Source organism: Sturnira hondurensis, unplaced genomic scaffold (genome assembly GCF_014824575.4).
Source record: "Sturnira hondurensis isolate 20B ecotype Veracruz unplaced genomic scaffold, ASM1482457v3 Scaffold0008380, whole genome shotgun sequence".
Classification (NCBI taxonomy): Eukaryota; Metazoa; Chordata; class Mammalia; order Chiroptera; family Phyllostomidae; genus Sturnira; species Sturnira hondurensis.
In genome coordinates, this window is record NW_028081011.1 from 735,608 (window position 1) to 755,251 (window position 19,644).

The 19,644-nt window shown below is 56.0% G+C and overlaps 1 protein-coding gene across 5 annotated transcripts; it reads right to left on the reverse strand.

The window, feature by feature from the left end:
* Positions 1-177: 177 nt before the first annotated feature.
* Positions 178-14,128, reverse strand: LAT2 (linker for activation of T cells family member 2). Of its 5 annotated transcripts, none has more exons than XM_037054742.1 (13): positions 13,709-14,128; positions 9,665-9,798; positions 9,149-9,188; positions 6,678-6,721; positions 6,464-6,509; positions 6,171-6,208; positions 5,947-5,982; positions 5,837-5,867; positions 5,222-5,277; positions 4,010-4,078; positions 3,623-3,694; positions 3,036-3,156; positions 178-963 (listed from the first exon to the last, which is right to left on the reverse strand). In XM_037054742.1, exons 2-12 carry the CDS (start codon positions 9,771-9,773, stop codon positions 3,053-3,055), a joined length of 645 nt encoding a protein of 214 aa, XP_036910637.1. In that variant the 5' UTR covers positions 9,774-9,798; positions 13,709-14,128; the 3' UTR covers positions 178-963; positions 3,036-3,052. The 5 variants fall into 5 exon arrangements, with proteins under 5 accessions (XP_036910637.1, XP_036910638.1, XP_036910635.1 ...); XM_037054743.1 differs by having other exon boundaries at positions 9,665-9,794; positions 13,707-14,128; XM_037054740.1 differs by lacking the exon at positions 13,709-14,128 and adding an exon at positions 11,960-12,055 and having other exon boundaries at positions 4,010-4,075; positions 9,665-9,794.
* Between the last annotated feature and the right edge of the window lie 5,516 nt (positions 14,129-19,644).

Sequence of the window (19,644 nt, forward strand, 5' to 3'; positions counted from 1 at the left end):
TCTCATGGAAAGAATCAGTGTGGCATCCTGGAAGGAGCTTGCCTTGAGGCCTCTGCTCCCAGACTGACCAATCTCTCTCTCTCTCACTCTCTGCCTCAGGGCCCCGTTCTGTGAAATGAGGCTGATCGATTCCCTTGGTTTTACAGGAATCAGGGAAAGCAGACACTGGAGAATTACTGCTCTTAAACTAGAAAGGTTTATTGAAAGGGTTGTAGTTGGAGGAGGCATTTTCCTGCCTGGCTCTTCTGACTCAAGGTCCCATTGGGCCTCTGCCCTTGTGGAGAGAGGGTCATGTTGTCCAGTCCACTGACCGAGGCCAGCCTTGGAGCAGAAGGTTCGGGGCAACTGATGGGCGCCTCCACCGCACCCGCCTGCCCCTTCAGCAGAACTGATGTGCTTTGTCCACAGAATGTGCCCACAGAAGGGGCATGCGGATGCCGGAGCCTCCTCTCTTCCTCAGTGAACTGAGGCCCAAAGGAAGAAGCCCCAGGGTTCCCCCGGGTGTCTGCTGAAGTCAGTATGTGTAATGCTTACAGGAGACGAGACAGACCAAATCTGCCCTAGAATGTAGAATACTAAATATAGCTCCATCTATATAAATTAATTATACAAACTATTGATCACAAAAAAATCCCAGAAACGGACATTGGTAAGCAATTTGGGATCCAAATCCAAAGCAGAAAAGAACACAAACACCAGCATTGTGTGATGTTTTGGATGGGACGGAGATGCGACTTGCCCTCACTGCTGGGCTTTCAATTACGGCGGGAGCTGCACTGCCCTCAGCGCCAGGCTGGCTGTGCACGGCCAGAGGGGTGGTCCCTGAGACACGGTGCACCTCCTGAGAGTAACTGTTGGGGTCCGGAAGTCGAGCAGCTCTGGAGAAGCAGTCATTGGAAGACAGTCTGTATTCCTGTGAGCTTTGGGTTCCTGGGCCCCTTCGGTGAAGATGGAAATGGTTGGCTAAAAGGAAAAGGTTTGCTTGGCTAGCACTTTTATCCTTTGGCAAGGGAGCAGCTGGGCCAGGAAGAGGGACACACAGTGGTCAGTGTTCAGTTGCACGCCCACAGCTGGGCCAAGGGGAGAACCTGCCTGCCGAACTGAGCACTTCCAGGAGCTTCTGCTTTTCCTTGGAAATCCCAACTGCTCTTTGGTCCAAGTAGTAACCGGGGCCTGGCTTGTTCTGGCCCATCTTCAGTGTCCCTCTCTGGTCCCCCTTCTCCCCTTTGTGCACGCAGGTTGCCCCCTGCGTGGGTCTCTCCAATTAACAGGCTCAGAAATTAACTGGACTTGCCCACAAAACCTGCTCTGCCTGTAATGTAGCCTCCCAGACCTCAGTGGCCAACAGGGACACCCTCTATTGCTCACACAGAACCCAAAATCCTCTGAGCCCTCCACCTTGCACCCACACCCAGTGGATGCCTCCTGACGCTACACAACACTCAGTACCCTCCTCCCGCTGTCTTCCTGGGCCAAGGTGGCATTTATTTTTGGCCTGGACTCAGCTTATGGGTCTCCCTGCTCCCACTGCTGGCCCCCTGCATATAGTCGCCCCTTGGAATCCTGGGGTTTGGTTCCGGGATTGTCTACCCTACCCGGCCAGATACCCAAACCCAAGGATGCTAAAGTCCCTAATGTAAAACGGTGTGTTTGCCTTTGGCTGCAGCAGGGTACACCTGCACACCAATGGTGTGGACTCAGTGTAGTACTCAGCAAATTTAAATGTTGCTTTTTGGAACTTTCTGAGGTGCTTTTGTTTTCCCCAGAATATTTCCCAGCTGAGGTTGGTTGAATGCAAGGATTCAGAGGGCCAGCTGTATTCATTTCCCTAGCCAGTGGTCCTCTAGAAATATCAAGTCTCTGTTTCAAACCTTCCTGTCCCCAAATCCTCAGCCCCAAATCTCAGAAAAAACCCAGATGCTGGCCCTACAGCGTTGGCCTCCACCTCCTGTCCGTCTCTATCACTCCTCGTGTGGGGTGTCCTACCCCAGAGGGGTGAGGAGGGGGCCTCCCTGCTTAAGGCCCCACCTCACTCCCTGTGTCTCCCCTGCCGTGGTGTCTCCAAAGGACTTACCACCACCTCAGGTGAACACCACATCACATGCCTTATTTCCTGTCCTACCTCTTATCTCACGGTACCTGTTTCTCTCCCACCGCAATGCCAGGCATTTTGTGCGTTGTGTCCATCACTGTGTCCCTGACCCCAAAGGCGGGACTCGGCCCTGGCAGGCGTGGTAAATGTTGGGTGGAGGAGTGAGCAGTGGGCTTCTCTGCACTTGAGCTCAGACTTCTGTGGCTGGCTCCTGACCAGCCCAAGCCCACCACCCACTGAGAGGACTGCACATGTCCCTCTGATAGGGACTTCGGACAACCTTCAAGGGCCCTGGGGTGGATCCTGCCTCCCCAGTGTCCCCTCCTCCACTGATTCCAAGTGTGACATCGGGCAGATGGCTTAGTGCTAGATGCCCGCGGGGTGGTAAGAGATGGTGTGTCTAGCACTTGGCACCATGCTGGCTGGCAAAGTGGCTGCTCACCGCAGCTCAGCCACTACCGGCACCGGCACTCATCTCCCAGTCCTGGCCCCTGGCCCTGAGTCCAACACTGGCCAAGCCCTCCTGGCCTCATGCTTTGTGTGTGGTGTCTTATCTAAGATACAGGTCCTATTAGCTCCATTTTGCAAATGAGGAAATAAGTCTGGGGAGGTTAAGTCCCTCCCCCAAGTTTGCAGGGACCCACCCAGAGCCCATCTTTAACCAGTGACTCACCAGCCTTCCCTATTTAACAGCCCCACAGAATGAGACCCTTGTGCTGGCCACGAATCTGCCACCCCACCAAGCCTGCCATGGGATGTGGGGGCAGGGTGGGCAGGCCCTGTTTAGGAGGCACAGCGCCCTGCAGAGCCACCCCATTCCAGCACCCATGGGTGCTATACCTCTTGGCTAGCACCGTGGCTCCTCCAGCCCGAGCCACCATCTCCCTTGGAAAGGGGCCCCTCTGGCCAGTGAGGCCACCACCCTGCACCAGGGCAGATGTACCTCCTCTCAGCTCTGCCCTAGGCTTCTGCGGCTGCCACGTCCCCGTTCACATAATCGGGCTCTTCGTCGTCCTCGTCCGGGCTTCCTGCAGGGCAGGGGGGTGCTCCTCTTGGGACTTTCCCTGGGGACCACCAATCAACCGTCAGGTGGTTCACTCAGACACACCCAGATGTGCTCCCTGAGCCGGCGTGCCCACCCGGGACTCAAAACCCCAGATGCCACAAAACGGTCTGAAGGAAAAAAGGCTGCTCTGGATGGCGTGTCTGTCCCGGTTCTGGGGTTTGCCCCCTTGTCCTTCTGGGGAAGCAGAACAAGTGGGACTCCATCTACACAGCTGGATGGGCCGCCCAGGACCAGGACCCCGCCTCCGGGGGCCAGGCTGCTGAGTGGCGTCCTGGCATGGTTCAAGGCCAATGAAGCGGCTGATTTGCTGAAGGCTTCACTTGAAATCAGTTGAACTGGCTGCAGGAGAGCCCGCCCTGGTCTGGCCCTCCGAAGCTGGCCCCGCAATCCCCACCTCCCTTCCCCCATCCTTCCAAGCTTGCTGCAGTTGATGGTGCAGGAGTCCCCGCTCTCAGGCCACCTACCGGCGACCCTTCTGGACTCCTGCCACTGCTGGATGGAAGCTGAGTTCTGGTAATCCTCAGACCCCTCATCACCTGCAGGGAGAGAAACCGGGAGAGGGACTGCAGGTGGGAGCCTCCAGGGCTAGTCCTCAGGCCCACAGGGTGCCACGGCCCCTCAGAGTGGCATCCTATGCCCTCATGGGCAGCCCCAAGGGGGAGGAAGGGGTCCCCATAGAGCATTCCCACTGAGGCCCAGGATGATGGGGACTTTTCCCAAGACACGATGCAGTGCTTGACCGAAGGCTAGAGGTATTGGCGAACTTTCAGGCTGCAAGGCAGGCGATGCCTTTGAGCCACGAGGACCTCAGATCTCACCAGCCCTGCTCAGCTCTGGGCTGGCAGCCTCACCTGAGTCGGGCTGCTTCTGCTTGCAGATGAGCACGTTCTCATAGGAATTAGCATCGTCGTCGTCATCTGCTGGGGAGAGGGGTGAGGACTCTGGTTATGGTGACACCTGTTCATCAAGCCTGGCTCTTCCTCCCTCCCTCCACCCAGCACTCTCTTGGCAGATGACTTGTCCTGCCAAGCCCCCAGACCTCTGGGTCCCCCAGGGGCCTCAGACATCTTCCTGGACAAGCTTCTAAATGGGCACTGGCCTCACTCAGCAGCTGCCACCCCAGGCTCCTTCTCTGTCCTCCAGGGTCACCCCCAAATGCACTGGGGAGGGGAGGTTAGGGGACAGGGCTGCATTCAGGCCCAGGATGGATGGTTGGATGGAGGGAGGCCCATCTCTATCAGGCAGTGAGGGGCACGGAGAGCCCCTGGGAGCCCAGGAGACAGGAACCGGGTCTAAGCGTATCTGGAAGCAGAACCCTTTAGGCAGGGCTGGTTGGGCTGGGAGTCTTGGCCCAGGGTCTTGGTGGTGTGGCATGCCAGAGCCTGGCACCCTGGCATCACCCCCACCTCCAGTGAGAAAGCTGGGTTCTAACCACTGCCCCATCCAGGTCCATCTACATAAAAAATGCTCTGAGAAATGTGGGCCCCACCCCAATTTGGAAGCAGCAGAGGGAAAGAAGAGGACCCCACTCCCTGCCCACCACAGCATCTCACCCCACACCCTAGCAGGGCCCAGGCAGGAGCTTGGCCTGCGCACCTCCCGGCAGGCACTCCCTGCCCTCAGTCCTCTTTCTCTTTCTATAAAGCAAAGGTATAAAGAGCCTACAGTGCCAGCATCCTTAGAGCCTGCCGGGCTCAGCAGCCACCAGCAAGTCTGCCCCATCCAGGGCTTTCCTCCGAGGTCCCCTATGTGCCCACCCCTGAATGGGTCCTGGATGACAAGGGGCCTGGATGAGAAGGGGTCCGGCTTTCCTCCCGTCCCCGGAGCCCTCCGTTGCTCCCTCACCCCTGTGGCCCACCCTCAGATTCCCACACATCCCTTCCCTCCTCTGTACCTGGGCTCCTGCCCCTGGTGCCAACCCCCTCATCTTCCCTCCCCTCCCCAATCCATCCAAACACAGGCCCAAGCTCCTCCCCTGAGTCCTCCTAAATGCCCCTGGTCCCACCAGTGAGCTGAGTTCCCATGTTCCTCCTCCCTGTCCCCCTCTTCTCCCTCTGCCTCACCTTCCTGGGGCTTCTGGAACTGCTCCCAGGTGTAATGGTCCATGGTGGTGGGGTCTCTGGCAGAAAACACAAACACAATACCAGCTGTTGGGCAGGCCCGTGGTCGGGGCGGGGGCTTCCTGCGGGAGCAGTGAGGCAAGGGCTGCTCCAGCCATCACTGCCCCAGGGGCCCATGGGGGCTGAGCCAGGGTCTCCTCTCTCCCTCCACCTCACTTCCCCGGCCTCCCAAACCTCCCTGAGGCTGAGGGCGTGGCAGCCTGGCACTAGCCACCTTGCCATGTGACACTTGGCAAGTCTCCACCTTCCCTGGGCCTCAGTCTGCCCATCTGTGAGACGAGATGTCTGAGGGCCCTTCCTCTCTGGGGCTCCAGGTGCCTCTGTCACTTGCCTCTAACAGGGTGACAAAGAATGAGTTCCCCCAACACAGCCTGTCCCCAGAGCAGGGCCATGTTCCTGTCGCCATCCCCATCCCCACAAGACCAACTGAAGGGAGACAGTGCTGCAGAGAGCCTGCCTGGGCCTGGGCTGCTGGACTTTCCACCAAAAATAAGGACGCTCGGGGCAGGGGCAGGTGGGTGTGGGAGGAGGGGCCAGGGCCGGGAGAAGGCCACTCACACGTAGACTGCATCGGATCCAAGTCTGCTTCCTGCAGGAGGAGCAGAATTAGGCCTAAGCTCCAAGAGGTGCCCCCCACCGCAGACCCCACATCTCTGGAGCCCGCCTACCTTTTCTGAAGTTCTGGTACCTGGGGGACGCAGAACCTGGAAGAAGGGCCAAGGGCTTCCTATCTTCTTCACACCTTTGCACCTCTTCTCTGTCCCCTCCCCCAATTGGCCAAGCCTATCAGGACTCCCAGCCCGGCTGTCTGTCTCCTCTGCCAAAGGCCTCTGCACCGTGTCTGTCTCAGTCCCCTCTGCCCTGCCCTGCTCCCCTGCCGAGGCTCACTCACCCTCGAGGCTGGGGGAGAACTGCAGCAGCTTATCCTTCCTGCAGCAGAAGGGAGGCAGGGGCTGAGGAGGGGCCAGGGGGCAAGGAATGGCCCTAGGGTTTGGGGGGATTGGAAGGCCACAGCTCTCCAGCCTCATGGTGGGGCTCTGGAATCCAGCCATGCAACTCTGGGGTCTGAGGGGGGAGTAAGGTCCTGACCTGGGCTCAGCCAGGTAGGAACCCTGGTTCTCCTCATTGCCCCCCACCCTGGGGGCTGCCACCCCTCTGAGCCCAGGACAAGTGGCTCATTCCTACCGTGCTGCTGTCATGTTGGAGGCTATGTCCATCATGGGCCTGGCCACTGTAAAGGACAAAGGGGTGTTGGCCGGACCCTAGGCCAGCTTGCCAGGGTAGCCCGTCACTCCGTCAGACCAGGCCACAACCTCAGGGTGATAAAGACGGAAGGGACTTTGATAGGACTCCCCACCCCCGAGCCCAGTCCCTGGAACCCTTCTGTCTGGGGACTCACAGGAATAGGTCCGGGCCCCTGCGAAGTTCTGTTGGTCCTCTGGCCTGGAAATGCATGGGGCTGTGAGGAGGTAGGGCCTTGGCTCCCACAGTCCAAGGGACAGAGAGACAGGAGAGATGGACAGACAGGGGCAAGGGACAGAGAGGGGGGACACACCAGGGCAAGAGTGAGGAGAAGGAGCTGCTACCCCTCCAGGTCTCAGGGCTAGAGCCCTGTCCCCTGGTGCCCACCCTCGTCACATGGCCCTGGGCTGCAGCCAGCTGCCAGAGAGGCCCACCTCTCACCTGGGCTTACCCGAGAACCCCAGGGACACCTGGGCAGAGGGTCTGTGGGTGGGGCCAGGGAGGCAGCCCTGAGACTCCTGTGGCAAATGCTCAGGGACCCAGTGGGGAGCAGGTCAATCAGGAGCAACAGGTGCCCCCACCACCTCCCCCTCCAGGAGTGGTAAACATAAGAGAGCACATGACTCAAACACACCATTTACTTCCGAGTGACTGTGGGACTATTTCTGGGTTAGCAGACACAGCCAGGTAGCTAGCCATTGCCCAGGGGCCCCTCCTGCCTTTGAAACACAACCCTGACTTTTGTTCAGCCAGCAGCATGCCCCTCTAAGAGACTGTGTTTCCCAGCTTCCCTTGCACCAAGTGATTGAGCTCTGCTGTTTGAAATGCAAGCCAATGTTGCTAGGAGTTCCAGGAAAGCTCCTGAAAGAAGTTACTGGCAACTGGGGTACAGCCTTTTTGTCCTTGTCCTTCATTCTTACTGCTGCCTGAAATGCAGAGATGAGGGCTGGAGCCCTAGCTGCCATTTGGACCATGAAGTGCCCTTGAGAATGGAAGCCACAAGTAAGGATAGTAGAGCAGATTAGCTAATCATAAGAGCCTTGGGCTTCCTCCTCTGAACTAATATGGGTATCTGGCCCAGCCTCCCAGAAGCTCCTGGGGTGCTGGGGGTCAGGGTGATTTGATTTGGGAAGGATGCCCTACATGCCCAGGAGTCAGGCAGGGCTTTCCAGAGTGAGTGGTGCAGGGGCTGGGTTGGCACACACAGAGGCTGGCAGGGCTGGGGGGGCGGGGGGGCAACCCGAGCTTCCTCCCCACGCCCCCGGCCCCATTTTCCACTCCCTACATGAGGAGGTTTAGTCTGCAGTTCTAAGGTCAGTCTGGGGCCTGAGTGGCAGGAACTGAGGGAGGAGGGCAGAGGGGAGACACTGCCGAGCTTCGCCTTGGGGCAGGAGCACGGAGGGGCAGTGGGGGAGCCCAGCCAACCTTGGTGGAGATCCAGTCCTGGCCCCAGGCCTGGGCCTGGATGGGAAAATTCTATTTTCAAATCTCCTTGTGGTTTTTCGGTTGCAAAAGGAAATGAGAAAAGGGTGTGTGTGCATGTTTGTATGTGAGTAGTGGCCGGGTGTGCATGCAGTGCTGTGTGTGTGAGAAGTCCATGCATGAGCAAGTGTGCAGGAAGCATGTGGGCGAGAGTAGGCATGTAGGCCTGTGCACATGTGCACACGCAGGCCTCAGCGGTCCCCCAGGACCCCCATCGGCCACGTTCCTATTCAAAGTAAGGATACTGCACCCACACCTGGGGCTGTTCTTGGGTTGCCCCCTGGTCCGCAGTGTTCAGCACGGCTGAGCCTCCCAGGGCTCATGGAGCAGAAAACTGGCCCTCGATGTACCTAGAGCTCCACCCCTGGGGTCCCGCCACACTGCAGGAAATGGTCACTAACCCAGTTTCATCTCTACCCCACAACCCCCTTTCCTGAGGCACAGAAGCCCTTGATTTGAGCTCTTTTGTTGCCACCTTGGCACAAAGGCCAAGGCCTCTCCCCACCACCAAGGGCTCACCCAGTTCATTGCTCCCAGGACCACAGTACCTGCCACCTCATCCCTGGAAGACAGTGTCCAGCATGGTCCTGTGTCAGTGACCGCCCACACTGTTGTCTCTCTGGAATGTTCCCTTTTGCCTCTTTCTCTCTTAAACTCTTCCCCACCTTCTCTATGCCTGGGGCCATCCTTAATCACCCAGCAGCAGGCCCACACCCTCCCCCGAGCTTCTTTTGCATTTTCCGGGGGAGACACAGACACGGCTCACATTTGGCCCAGTCTCTCACCCACGCTCAACCGGCATTGCTCCAGAGGGCGGGATTCCTCTGTCCCTGCCCCCACCCCACCCCAACCACCAGCATGGGGGCTGCCCTGGGCTGGGTTCACAGGGAGCATCTCTGGAGATGTTCTTGGGCCAGCTGGAGGGTGGCATCCCTTCCTGCTGAAGCCCTTGCTGACCAGGCTAGGCCAGGGCCTGGACAGCCCCTAGGTGTCCCCTCTCCCTTCCTGGACTGCTCAGGACCCAGCAGAGCTCAGCATGGAGGACATGTGGGTTGAAGGGGTGGGGGACAGCATGCAGGGATGCCTGAAGGGACACCCCACACAAGGCACATGAAGTCACCAGGCTGGGGACACTGAGGCACTCACAGATTCCTTTGCTCACAGATTTTCTCGGACCGCTTCACACCTACAAGAACAGGACCAGATTTGCAAGCATCCAGAGCCAGAGTGGGACCAAGATCCATGGCCCCCCTCCCCCTGTTGCCCCTGTGCCCTGTGCAGGCCTAGGACAGGACACGGGGGCCTGCCAATCTCTGCGGGCCCCTGACACCGACAGGGTGTTTCTCTCGGTTTATTTAGAAAAGCAGAATGTAGAGAAGGTGGCCGCTCAGGCAGCCCAACCTCCCCACCTTGTCCAGAGCAACATCCCCACCCCAGGTACACCCTCAATCCGGCAAAACCAAAGCTGCACAGTGAGGCAGACCCACTGTGTTCAGGCACAGTTTGGGGCCAGTCTGCAGGGGAGTTATCCCCGCACTGTGAGGTTCATCCGACTGCCCCTCCCAACCACAGTCAGGGCTGGGCCTGGGAGGGTTTCTGGGCGCACCATCTTCCCCCTCCATTGTGCCCGTGACCCCCCTCCCGTCGTAATCTAGCCTTTACCTGAGCGGGAGCAGCGCACACACAGGCTGGCGGCCACTGCCCCCACCAGCAGCAGGAGGGCCGCCCCAGGCCACAGCAGCTCAGTGTCCACACTCATGTCTGCACTCATGCCCGCTCCTGGCCACTTTCCCTGCAACCGGAGGCTCCCATGAGTCAGGTGGGAGGGCAGCAGGGCTGCCCCTCCAGGAACCCGCCCAGCCCCTCACTCTCTGCGCTCTTACCCCTGAAGTTCCCTGACAGCCCCCCAGCTGAGCTCAGGCTGTGGAAGCCCCCCCCCCTCCCCGGCCCTGCTGGAGGACCCGGTCAGGACCAGACCCATTCCTCCACCTGACCCCAGGCTTGTGTTCTTGGCCTCCCGGGCCAGCACTCTGATAAGTGCCAGAAGGTTCTGGGGCCCACCAGACAGCACCAATTGCATGTGCACATTCCTGCAGATGCCCTCACTCAACCCACACAACTGCCCTTGGAAGGGCAGGCTGCTCCTTTTCACAGATAAAGACACTGAGGCCAGAGATCTCGGAAATGCTGAGTAGAAAGACAGGGTTCAAGTTCCAGCCCCCAGACTCCAACTCTGGCTTTGCACATGGCATCCCTTCCTTCCTGTAAATCCAGCTTTACTCCCCAAACTCCGAGTCGGTGGGCCCTTCTGGATGGAGGCTCCCAACAGCCCTCGCCCAACGTAGAACACTTCGCCACCCCATCCGTGGCCTCCTGGGGAAGCTGGGGGTGGGATTTCCATTCATTAAACACCGGTGCACCCAGATTCCTCCTGTCATGGGAGCTGGGAGGCAGGAGATCAAGAAAAGCTGCTTGGAGGAGGTGGGCTTGAGAGCCTGAGAGAAGTGAGCTCGGGGCAGAGGGAGCTTGCTGCCCATGGCAGCCAGTGGTGGGATGTGGGGCTGGAGGAGAGAGGCTGCAGGGTGAGGAGGCCCTGAATCTCTCACTGCCAACCTTCTTAGTGGCTGGGCCAGGCCACGGCCTTGGGGCACTGTGATGGCCAGGCGTGGGTGATCTCAATCACACACCAGGGGCTGGTTAAGGCAAGTATTGAAATACAAAGAGACTCAGCCCCTCAAAATAGCTGGGACACAGCTGAGGGCAGCAGGGGGTCTCTGAGAGGGCCATGCCCAATGGGACACATGGAGCCCCCGCCCCTGAGCGCCCACTCTGTGCACACCTGTGCCCCCCGCATCAGACACGTGGGAGGAGGGCTGCTCCCCACTTTACAGCCGTGGAGGGTGAGGCTTGCGGAGATGAACTTTGCACTGCCCACCTCCTGCTTCAGACTCCCCTGAGGCCTGTGTGCACCTGGCTGTCCCTTCACCTCTTTGAGCTTCCCGAATCTCTGTGGCTAAGATGACAAGGGGGTCTCTATGCAGCACAGAGAGCTGGTCAGGGACCGGTCACAGAGAGGCCACCTCTCCTTCCCCAAAACTCCAAGTGAGTCAGTGGGAACACGAGAATTCCCGAATCTCGTGAAGGGGCAGCCTCTGCATGAGGAGAAAGACTGACCCCCTCCTCTCAGGGGCTGGCCCGCTCCTGGCTCAGCCTCATGTGGCAGCCCCAGGGCAGACTCCCTCCCAAGCCCCTAGGCACGGCCCACGTCCATCTCGTCCACCTCCGGCTGTTTGACGTGGGGAACGCCTGCCTTAGAGGGAGGGCTCCAGGGTCAAATCCTGCCTTTGCCACAGCATCTCATCTCCCGGCCTCAGTTTTCTCATCTGGGACACGGGGTCAATCATGCCCAGGCAGGTCAGGCTCATGGCTGGGGCTTTCAGAAGAGAAACTTTATTTCCAGCTGGCTGGTTGGGACTGCTCCCTCAGGCTCCTGACCCTTGACAACTTGGCTCTTTGGTTAAGACAGTGACTCTGTCCCCAAAGGAGATTTGGGCACAGATACCTGGGGTGGGTCACACACATGCCCCCTGTGGGAGCTGGGACGTGAGTCTACCACCGGCCATCCCCAGGGGATGCTTAAGATCCCAGAAGCAAGTTCACACAGCCCACCTGGCACTCAGAGCCCTGGACCCCACCCCGGGGGACCCTGACCATAGGAGAGCCCTGTTGCTTCTTGAAGTGAACAGTACACTCACGGGTGGCCCCGGCCTGGCCGTCTCCATCCACCCGGCACGGGAGGAGGTGTGGAAGAGGGGTATGAGAATGCAACTTCTGCCTGGGAAAAACAGTTGAATCCTAGGGTCATGGGCCGTTGGTCACCCCTTTTGTTAAACAGGGGAAACAGTGACGCTTTTCCCGTGGGTTTGTCACATGGGGCCTGGTGTCAAAATGACACACCTGAGGTGCCAGTGCAGGGTGGCGCATGGTCGGCCGTGACCACCGTGACTGGCCACTATCACGGTCCCAGTGGAAGGGGCAGGGGAAGCTGCAGCCTGTCGTGGGGCACAGAGCTAGCTGGGCGGCCTGCAGCGAGCAGTGTGGCTCCACTCTGTCTGGAGGCTTCCCGCCTGGCTCCCAGACAGGCAGGCTGAACCTCCCTCTACTGCCTCATGTGGGCTTTGAGCTGGGACCCTGAGTGGGGCTGGGACAGGAGGAGAGCGTGGCCTTGCCCCTCCCCTCAGTGAGTGGTCACAGACACCAGCAGCCTGCTTGGGGACAGCAGGCCCAGAGAGGGGAGTACCCTGTCCAAGACCACAGAGTGGGCCGGTCTCGGAGCTGGGATCAAAACTCAGGGCAGGCTGTTTCCAAAGGCCACACACCTTCATGTTTTTCTTACATTTTCAATAATAATGAAATTATTTTTTAAAAGAGGCTGATTTGAGGGAAACTCCTGTGCCCTCCCTGCTACCCTGAATAAACCTGCCCTCTCTTGTTGCTTTCCACCCATGTTCTGAGAGCAGGTGGGTGGGTGAGGGAGGAGGGCGAGGAGGCTGGGCCCCAGGAGAGGCAGACCCAACGGCTCCAGGAGGCCCCAAGAAGCCAAGCAGGGCTGGGTGGGGTAGGGCGGGAGGCTGCCACAGCTCATGGCTCTGCAGGCCAAAATAGCACAAGGGGAAGTGGGCAGTTTTCATATGAACAAGGTTGCAACAAGTTGGCTGTGGGAAAGCCCTCAGGGCTGGGCGGCTTGGGCCTTGGCATCTGAACCTCCAGCCTGGAAAGGCCCTTGGAGCTGGTACTGCCCACTCTCCCAGCACTCATCACACTGTAGATGGGGAAACTGAGGCCCACTAGGGCTGTAGGACAGGCTAGGGGTGGGGGTGGAATGAAAGGTACCAGTCTGAGCCCTGGGAAGGCTTTAGTCACTGGGCTGTGCTCTGGGGTCTGTTTTGTTTTCCCAAATAACCTTGGCCTTCAGATAAGACCAGGCAAGATGTTCCTACTGGAGGCTCTCAATGCTCAGTGACTCTGAACGGCCTGGGCAGCCCCAGTCCCAGGGTAGAGGTGGGGGACTGGTGAAGGCTGGGGCCACCTGTTGACAGAGCTAGGCACAGAGAGCTCCCCAGGGCCTTTAGCCTCTCGGGACCACCTCAGAGAGCTTGGCAGGTCAGGCTGGGGACTGGGTAGGGGCGATGGGACAGATGCTTCCATCTGGCACGGGGCAGGACCTGGGCATGTTTGCCTATAGAGTCTTGCCCACTCTCCCACAGCCCGTGTCAGGGATGTTACTGTTCCATTTTACAGATGAAGATACCTCGACTCGTGGGCATGGGCTGGGGAACCACTGTCCCGGCCCCTCAGCTATCTCTGGAAGTGATGGGACCACCCTGGGGCTTCCTAGAACTGCAGGTTGGGCTGGGGATGGTGCAGGCAGAAAGGTGGCTGAAGCCCCAGAAACAGGCTGCCCTGCTGAGCACCGCGGGGTCCAGGGTGAAGGCTCCCTCCTCAGGGGTGCCAGGGCAGGACTGGGGCCAAAGGAGGGGGTGCCGGGTGTCCTGACGTCTTCCCCCTCTAACCAGTGGGCCGCCAAGTGCTCCTGCTGGGCCAGTGAGAACACCCCAACCTCCATGGGGTGTCGGAGGCCTGGGGCAGACTCAGGACCCCTGCCCTCAGGGCCAGGCTCCAGGCACTCCTAGGAAAGGCTTACCTGAGTTGAAAGCTCTTCACTGTGGCCACATCATCTTGAGCCCACACACCTGCTGGAGCCGACACCAACGCCACTGACACTTGCGGGCAGCAGGCAAGGCAGGCGGGCTTCCTGTCAGCCACTGAATCATCCCTCACACATCCGCTGCCCTGCCGGACAGGCTCTGCTGTGAACAAGACAGATACACACGCATGCGCACACACACGAGAGAGGGCTCGAGAGGGAGAGAACGAGACAAACAGATGCAGAGAACAGAAAGGCATGGACACACACACACTGAACACACACACACACACACACACACACACACAGGTCACATGGAGGGCAAGACACACACCGAGGGCAGGGAGAAAGAATGCAATGGGAGCTTTCACTGGGACACACACAGACAAGAGAGTAGGAGGACAGAGAAGCACTAAGGAACACACAAATACACACCAATACTAAAACCACACGCACACACACAGAAACCCGGAGACACCGGGTAGCAGAGAGCGAGAGACAGAGAAGAGGAACAGGCAGTGTGAGAATGAGAAAGGGAAGCACACAGCATACACAGACACACAGAGAGGACAGGCAGAGACTGAGCCTGGGGTCAACCAAGAGACTCAGGCTCAGCAAGACGGAGACACAGGGAGACAGAGAGAGACAGACGCACAGGCGGTCAGGGACACAGAGCCAGAGAGCCAGAGCCAGGTACTTGGACAGCGAGAGTCCCGAGAATGAGACAGGCAGTGCACACACAGAGAGAACATGGGACCTGGGTGGATGGAGAAGGCAAAACTAATGGCTGGAGACAAGGACTGCTGATGGAGGAACAGCCATGGCATTAGGGGGAGCAAGACAAGAAGCCATGCTGTGGGACAGAAGGAAGAACAATCACGGCCCCTCTAGTCCTGGGAGCCATGTCTCTTCACCCCCATTTTCCAGATGGGGTTTATGGAGGCGCAGAGCAGGGTGAGGGCACCACCCCACTCCAATGGCTGCCTTCCCGACACCAGCCCTTTGCTCAGCTGTGGGAGGCTGATGGGAGGCTTGGAGGGCACCGGCTCGCTGGGAGATTGATAACCGTGAGTGCACTCCAGGGTTCATGCTGCTGGTCATTAGTAACTTGTCCAAGGCCATTGAACTGTCAGTGGCATCCATTTGCCGGAGATCCCTGGGAAGCCCGAGGGTCGCCTGACACCCCTCAATCTTGCATTTTTAGAGCCTGTTCTCCCCAGCTCTAGGCCTGGGACAGGATGTCTCTGTGGCCCCAGGGTGGGTTCGGGGGATGGCCAAAAACTGCAGCCAAGGCCCAGACAGGGATGGCCAAGGGCCAAGTGCAGTCAGCAGACTCGCAACCGAAACAGGAACCAAGGGTGGGCTGGGCCTGCTGCTGACACCCTGTGGAGGAGAAGAGCAGTGCAGGGACCAGAGCTTGTTCTGGGAGATCCCATGGACCCTCAGTGCTAGGACCTTGCCCCCATCTTGGTATGGGGTGGGACCAGAACTAAAACTAACCTCAATTGACTCCCAAGCCTGTGATAGTGCAATCACACCACCATACTCCCTTATGTCATGAGGGTGAGGCCACATTTATGTTAGTTTCTTACACAGGCAAGAACACCGTGGCTCACGGATGTTAACTGAATTTGAACCCAGGCCTCCAAAGCATTCAAAGCCCATTGTCTTTCCACCACCCGAGTGCAGGGACGTCAGTGGGTAAAAGCCTGGGTGAAAGCCAACAGCCCTCCTCATTTGGCTGCCAGCTTGGCCCCTCCCCACACAACTGGGACGAACCTTAGTGGTTTCCACCCACCCCTGGACCACGTGCCTCACAGGGGTTTCCTGCCTGCAGAGTCAGAAACGCCAACGCATGTGAGGGAACGGACTTCTGTTCTATATTCCTGGTCTGTCTGGGCCTTAGCAATAACCTCGGACCACTGGCAGTCTCCAGGCCCAATCACAGTGTGACCAGGGGCCCTCTCGGACCCTCTCTGAGCCCCTTTCCACCTACAAAAACGGGCCTGTCAGCCCAAAGACCCCTTTTTGGACCTGAGTGGACCTTGCCCCCCCTTGTAGGCACTTCTCAAATCCCTCCAGGTTCTATTTTATTTATAAACCATTCACTTGTGGCCTTGGCTGGTGTGGATCAACGGATTGAGTGCCAGCCTGCAAGCCAAAGGGTTGCTGGTTTGATTCCCAGTCAAAGTACATGCCTGGGTTGTGGGCCCCAGGTCCCCAGTACATGGTGTGCGAGAGGCAACTGCACACTGATGTTTCTCTCCCTTTTCTCCCTCCCTTCCCTTCTAAAATAAAAATAAATAAAATCTTAAAAAAACATTTAGTTGTGAATTAGAAAATAAGCTTTAAAAAACCAGACAGTTTATGTCCTGTTGTATAAATTCAAGTGCACTTACTTTATTTTTGTTTTCACAATTCAATGGGCTTGGGTATATTACATTATATATGACAATAAAATTTACCATTTTAACCACTTTAAGTGTGCAATTCAGTACCATTAATTATACTCACAATGTTGCACAACCATAACTAGTTTCAAAACTTTATCACTCCAAACAGTGTTATTTGGCATTTTAAGAAACCTATTTTTAGAGAGCGGGGAAGGGGAGAAAGAGGAAAAAATACTATGTGGTTGCTTCTCATGCACCCCTCACTGTGGACCTGGCCCACAACCCAGGCATGTGCCCTGATTGGGAATTGAACTGATAACCCTTTGGTTTGCAGGCTGGCACTCAGTCCATTGAGCTGCACCGGCCAGGGCCTATCTAGCTTTTTAGTTCACAGCTGATTAAGTTGTGTGCACACTTGTTACAGCAGCAAGACGCCTAGGTAGTAATGCAGCAGCTCTAAGAACTCAAAACAGTTCCCAAAATGAGAATCTCCTGGGGTCACACATCCTTCAAAGGCCAATAGGAAGCTACAGATTTTCTTCAGGAAAAAAAGCATCTTGTGAATTGTGTACATTCTAGAAGCCCCTGGAACCCACTGTGAAGTTGTCTGCCTGCCATCCCCAAGTCTCAAGGTGCAAATGGGCATTACTCCCACCTGTCATGTCCAGCCATGTAGATTTCTCTGCTCATCAACTCGCTACTCAGTGGAACCTAGAATATTCCATTGTTTTGCCTCACGGTACCTGCTTTTTAAAAGAAAAGTATCATGCCCTCTGTAAGCATTTGGTACTTTCTATTACCATCACCGTGACCCATCCACACTGTTGTGAGTGGCAGTAGTTCATTCCTTTAGTCTTCTGTACAACATCCCATCATCTGAACACAGGTTTTTGGATATATAGCTGGGAGGGGAACCACCAGACATGGAGTACAGGGATGTTCAGTTTTCCAGTTCACTCCGAAAGTGGCTGCACTCATCGACACTTTTATCTGTGAGATGCTGAATCCCACAAACTCACCAATACTGGTCTTTCAGGCATCCTGATCTGCCATTTGAATGGGTGTGAACGTGTTTTATTTCTTTAGTATTGATGTACAATTCCTTGATTGCTAATGAGACAGAATATTTTTCTGCTGTATTTCCTATTCTGTGAAATACCTTTTGATGAATTTTGCTTAGTTGTTTTACCAGCTTGCAGAATTCTTCATATATCTTTCATCTTTTTTTAAGTTTGTAACACGTCTTTTCCCTTTTGTTTTGATAAAGTACTTTAACTGAAACTCTGGGCTACCTACAAAGCTGCTCTGGTCCCCCTTCCTCCCGATCCCGTTTAGAAATATTACACTTGTAGGTCAGTAACAATTTTAACATCGTACCTGGTCTCCCATGGTGAACGGAGACCAGGTACGGGGGACGGGTTCTGTCTGCTGTCCCAACCAAATACTGAAGAGCCTGTTGCTGTGAAAGTCTGCTTTTTCATTGGTATATTTAATATTTTACAGTTAGAGGGAGGTTACAGGTAGGGGAAGAGATTAGAAGTTATAATTAAATATGTAGTCTTCCTATTTTGATTCATTTTCATGACCACAAAATCGCCAAAGTTAGACTTTAGGATACTGGATATGTTCATATGCCCGTTAACCTCACACAAAACAAAAGTAACTCGAACATCTCAATGTCGTAAAACACTGGCCAAGAAAATATGGAAGATGGAGTGAAGCTCCTCAGGGAAAAAGGGCCCTCGCGGCCAGGCGCAGGTCGGCCACTCCTCTGAACGCGAGGAGCCCAGCCGAGCAAGTGGCCTGCCCTCCGTGATGGTAGGGCAGCCCGGGTGACAGCTGCCTGCCACACACACCATGGCCTGCTGTCTTGTCATGAAGATCCCTTAGGAAATCTGAGGTGTGCCACATCGTCCTTCTCTACTCCTGACGTCCTGCAAGTGCACAGGTGAGATGTCCCGTTGGACAGACAAGAAGTGGCTGAGCAGAACACGGGCTGCCTACCCACTTCTCCAGCGGATCGAGGAGCCCCACGGATGACCCTGGGCTGTCAGGTCCTGCTGCAGTGGACATTTCAGTGTGCACCTTGTTACAGAGGTAGTGACCGTGCATGACCTCAACAGCCATTTGGAATTGGAGAAGGGGATGGAGGGGAAAGAACAAAATGTATGTAAAGTACAACCTGGAAAAAGCAGATCCTAAGGCTGTTTAAAAACCAAATAGGCACCAGGATCTCTGGAGGCTGCAGAGCACACTGCAAAGAAATGCTATTTCTAGTGAGTCTCAAGCTTGAGTGGCTTTACCTTGAAGTTAATTAGCTCTTCTCGTTCTAGACTTAATCTCTACCAAGTAATCTCCTTCACTGAAAAAAAACCAGGCTATCCTAGGATTGCAAGTGGAAGTCCAACGCCTCCCTGCTTTACTGGATGCCCACCTCCCGAATTCTTTCTTTCCTGAAGGAACAAGACCTAAGTCCTGACAGGAAACCAGGGCTTCTGTCTGCAGTGGAAACAACTCTTTCCCTAGGGCCTTAGAGAAGCAATCTGGCCTCTGGCAAAATGGACTGGAGGTAAAAACATTCTTAGAAACCTGAGCCCCTTATTAATAACCAAGGGGCCTCATTTGTGACTTCATGAAATTTTCTCTGAAGCCAGCTCAAAAGTAGAGAGAAATCAAGCATCAACTCAAATTCATCTGTGGACCATTCACAAAGTAGGTGCAAAAGTTTATGGAAATGACACTATTTATTTAGGTGCTTCTCTGGGGAAAGACACACCCTCCTCTCTTAATTAAGCTACTTATGGACAGGAGGCAGATACTAAAACGTTTTCTGTAACATTGAGTATTACACCCCAAGGGGATATAGGTGCTTGTGAGATGCCACCATTGTGAAGTCTGGCAGACCAGGAGGGAAGGCAGAAAGGCAGCTGCACAGGAGTTTCATTTCCATTCTAATTCCCTCTAAATTCCTGGCAAATCTGGCTGATTGGTGCAAGGGTCTGAACATTCCACAGGCCCTTCAAAGATGGAATCTAAAAGGACCTTCAGAAAGAAGCCTCAGAGTTGGATTTCAAGCCTCTGGACATAGGAAATCCCTCCCGGAGACAAGTCCCAACTCAACTTAGGGCAGAGGATTTTCGGTCTCAGGGAGTCAAAGAAAATACCAGCAGGTATCAAGTCCTCTCCTCCATGCACGCCCTTGGCTGGGGAGTAGCTGAACAGTCACTCATACACTCCCTCTTCAAGCTTATTTCTCTAGATTGAGCACCATCAAGGCTCCCCACTCAAGGAAGGGAATTCTGCATGGCGCCAGGCCCTCCACCTCTCCTGTGCGGGCCAGGCTGGTCCCAAAAGGCTGGAAGTTCTGCACCTTGCCCAAGGCCACAAAACCACCAAACTACAAAGCAGTGCCTCCCCAAACATGACCTACTTGCCCCAGAGTAGCACCCAGCACTGTCGGGAAGGGTACCTAGAATTTCTCCTAAAACAAGCAGTTAAACAAAGCGGGTACATGAAATACCTGATTTCTTCCGTACTGGGGG

What these genes read in the sequence shown, in the direction of transcription:
- LAT2 (XM_037054739.1), bottom strand. Translation starts at nt 11,986, where the DNA reads ATGCGCCACCCTGCACTGGCACCTCAG. An exon ending in GGATCCGATGCAGTCTACGT is followed by an intron (nt 5,278 to 5,836) that starts GTGAGTGGCCTT and finishes GTTTTCTGCCAG; the next exon opens with AGACCCCACCACCATGGACC. An exon ending in GTTCCAGAAGCCCCAGGAAG is followed by an intron (nt 4,079 to 5,221) that starts GTGAGGCAGAGG and finishes CCCTCTCCCCAG; the next exon opens with CAGATGACGACGACGATGCT.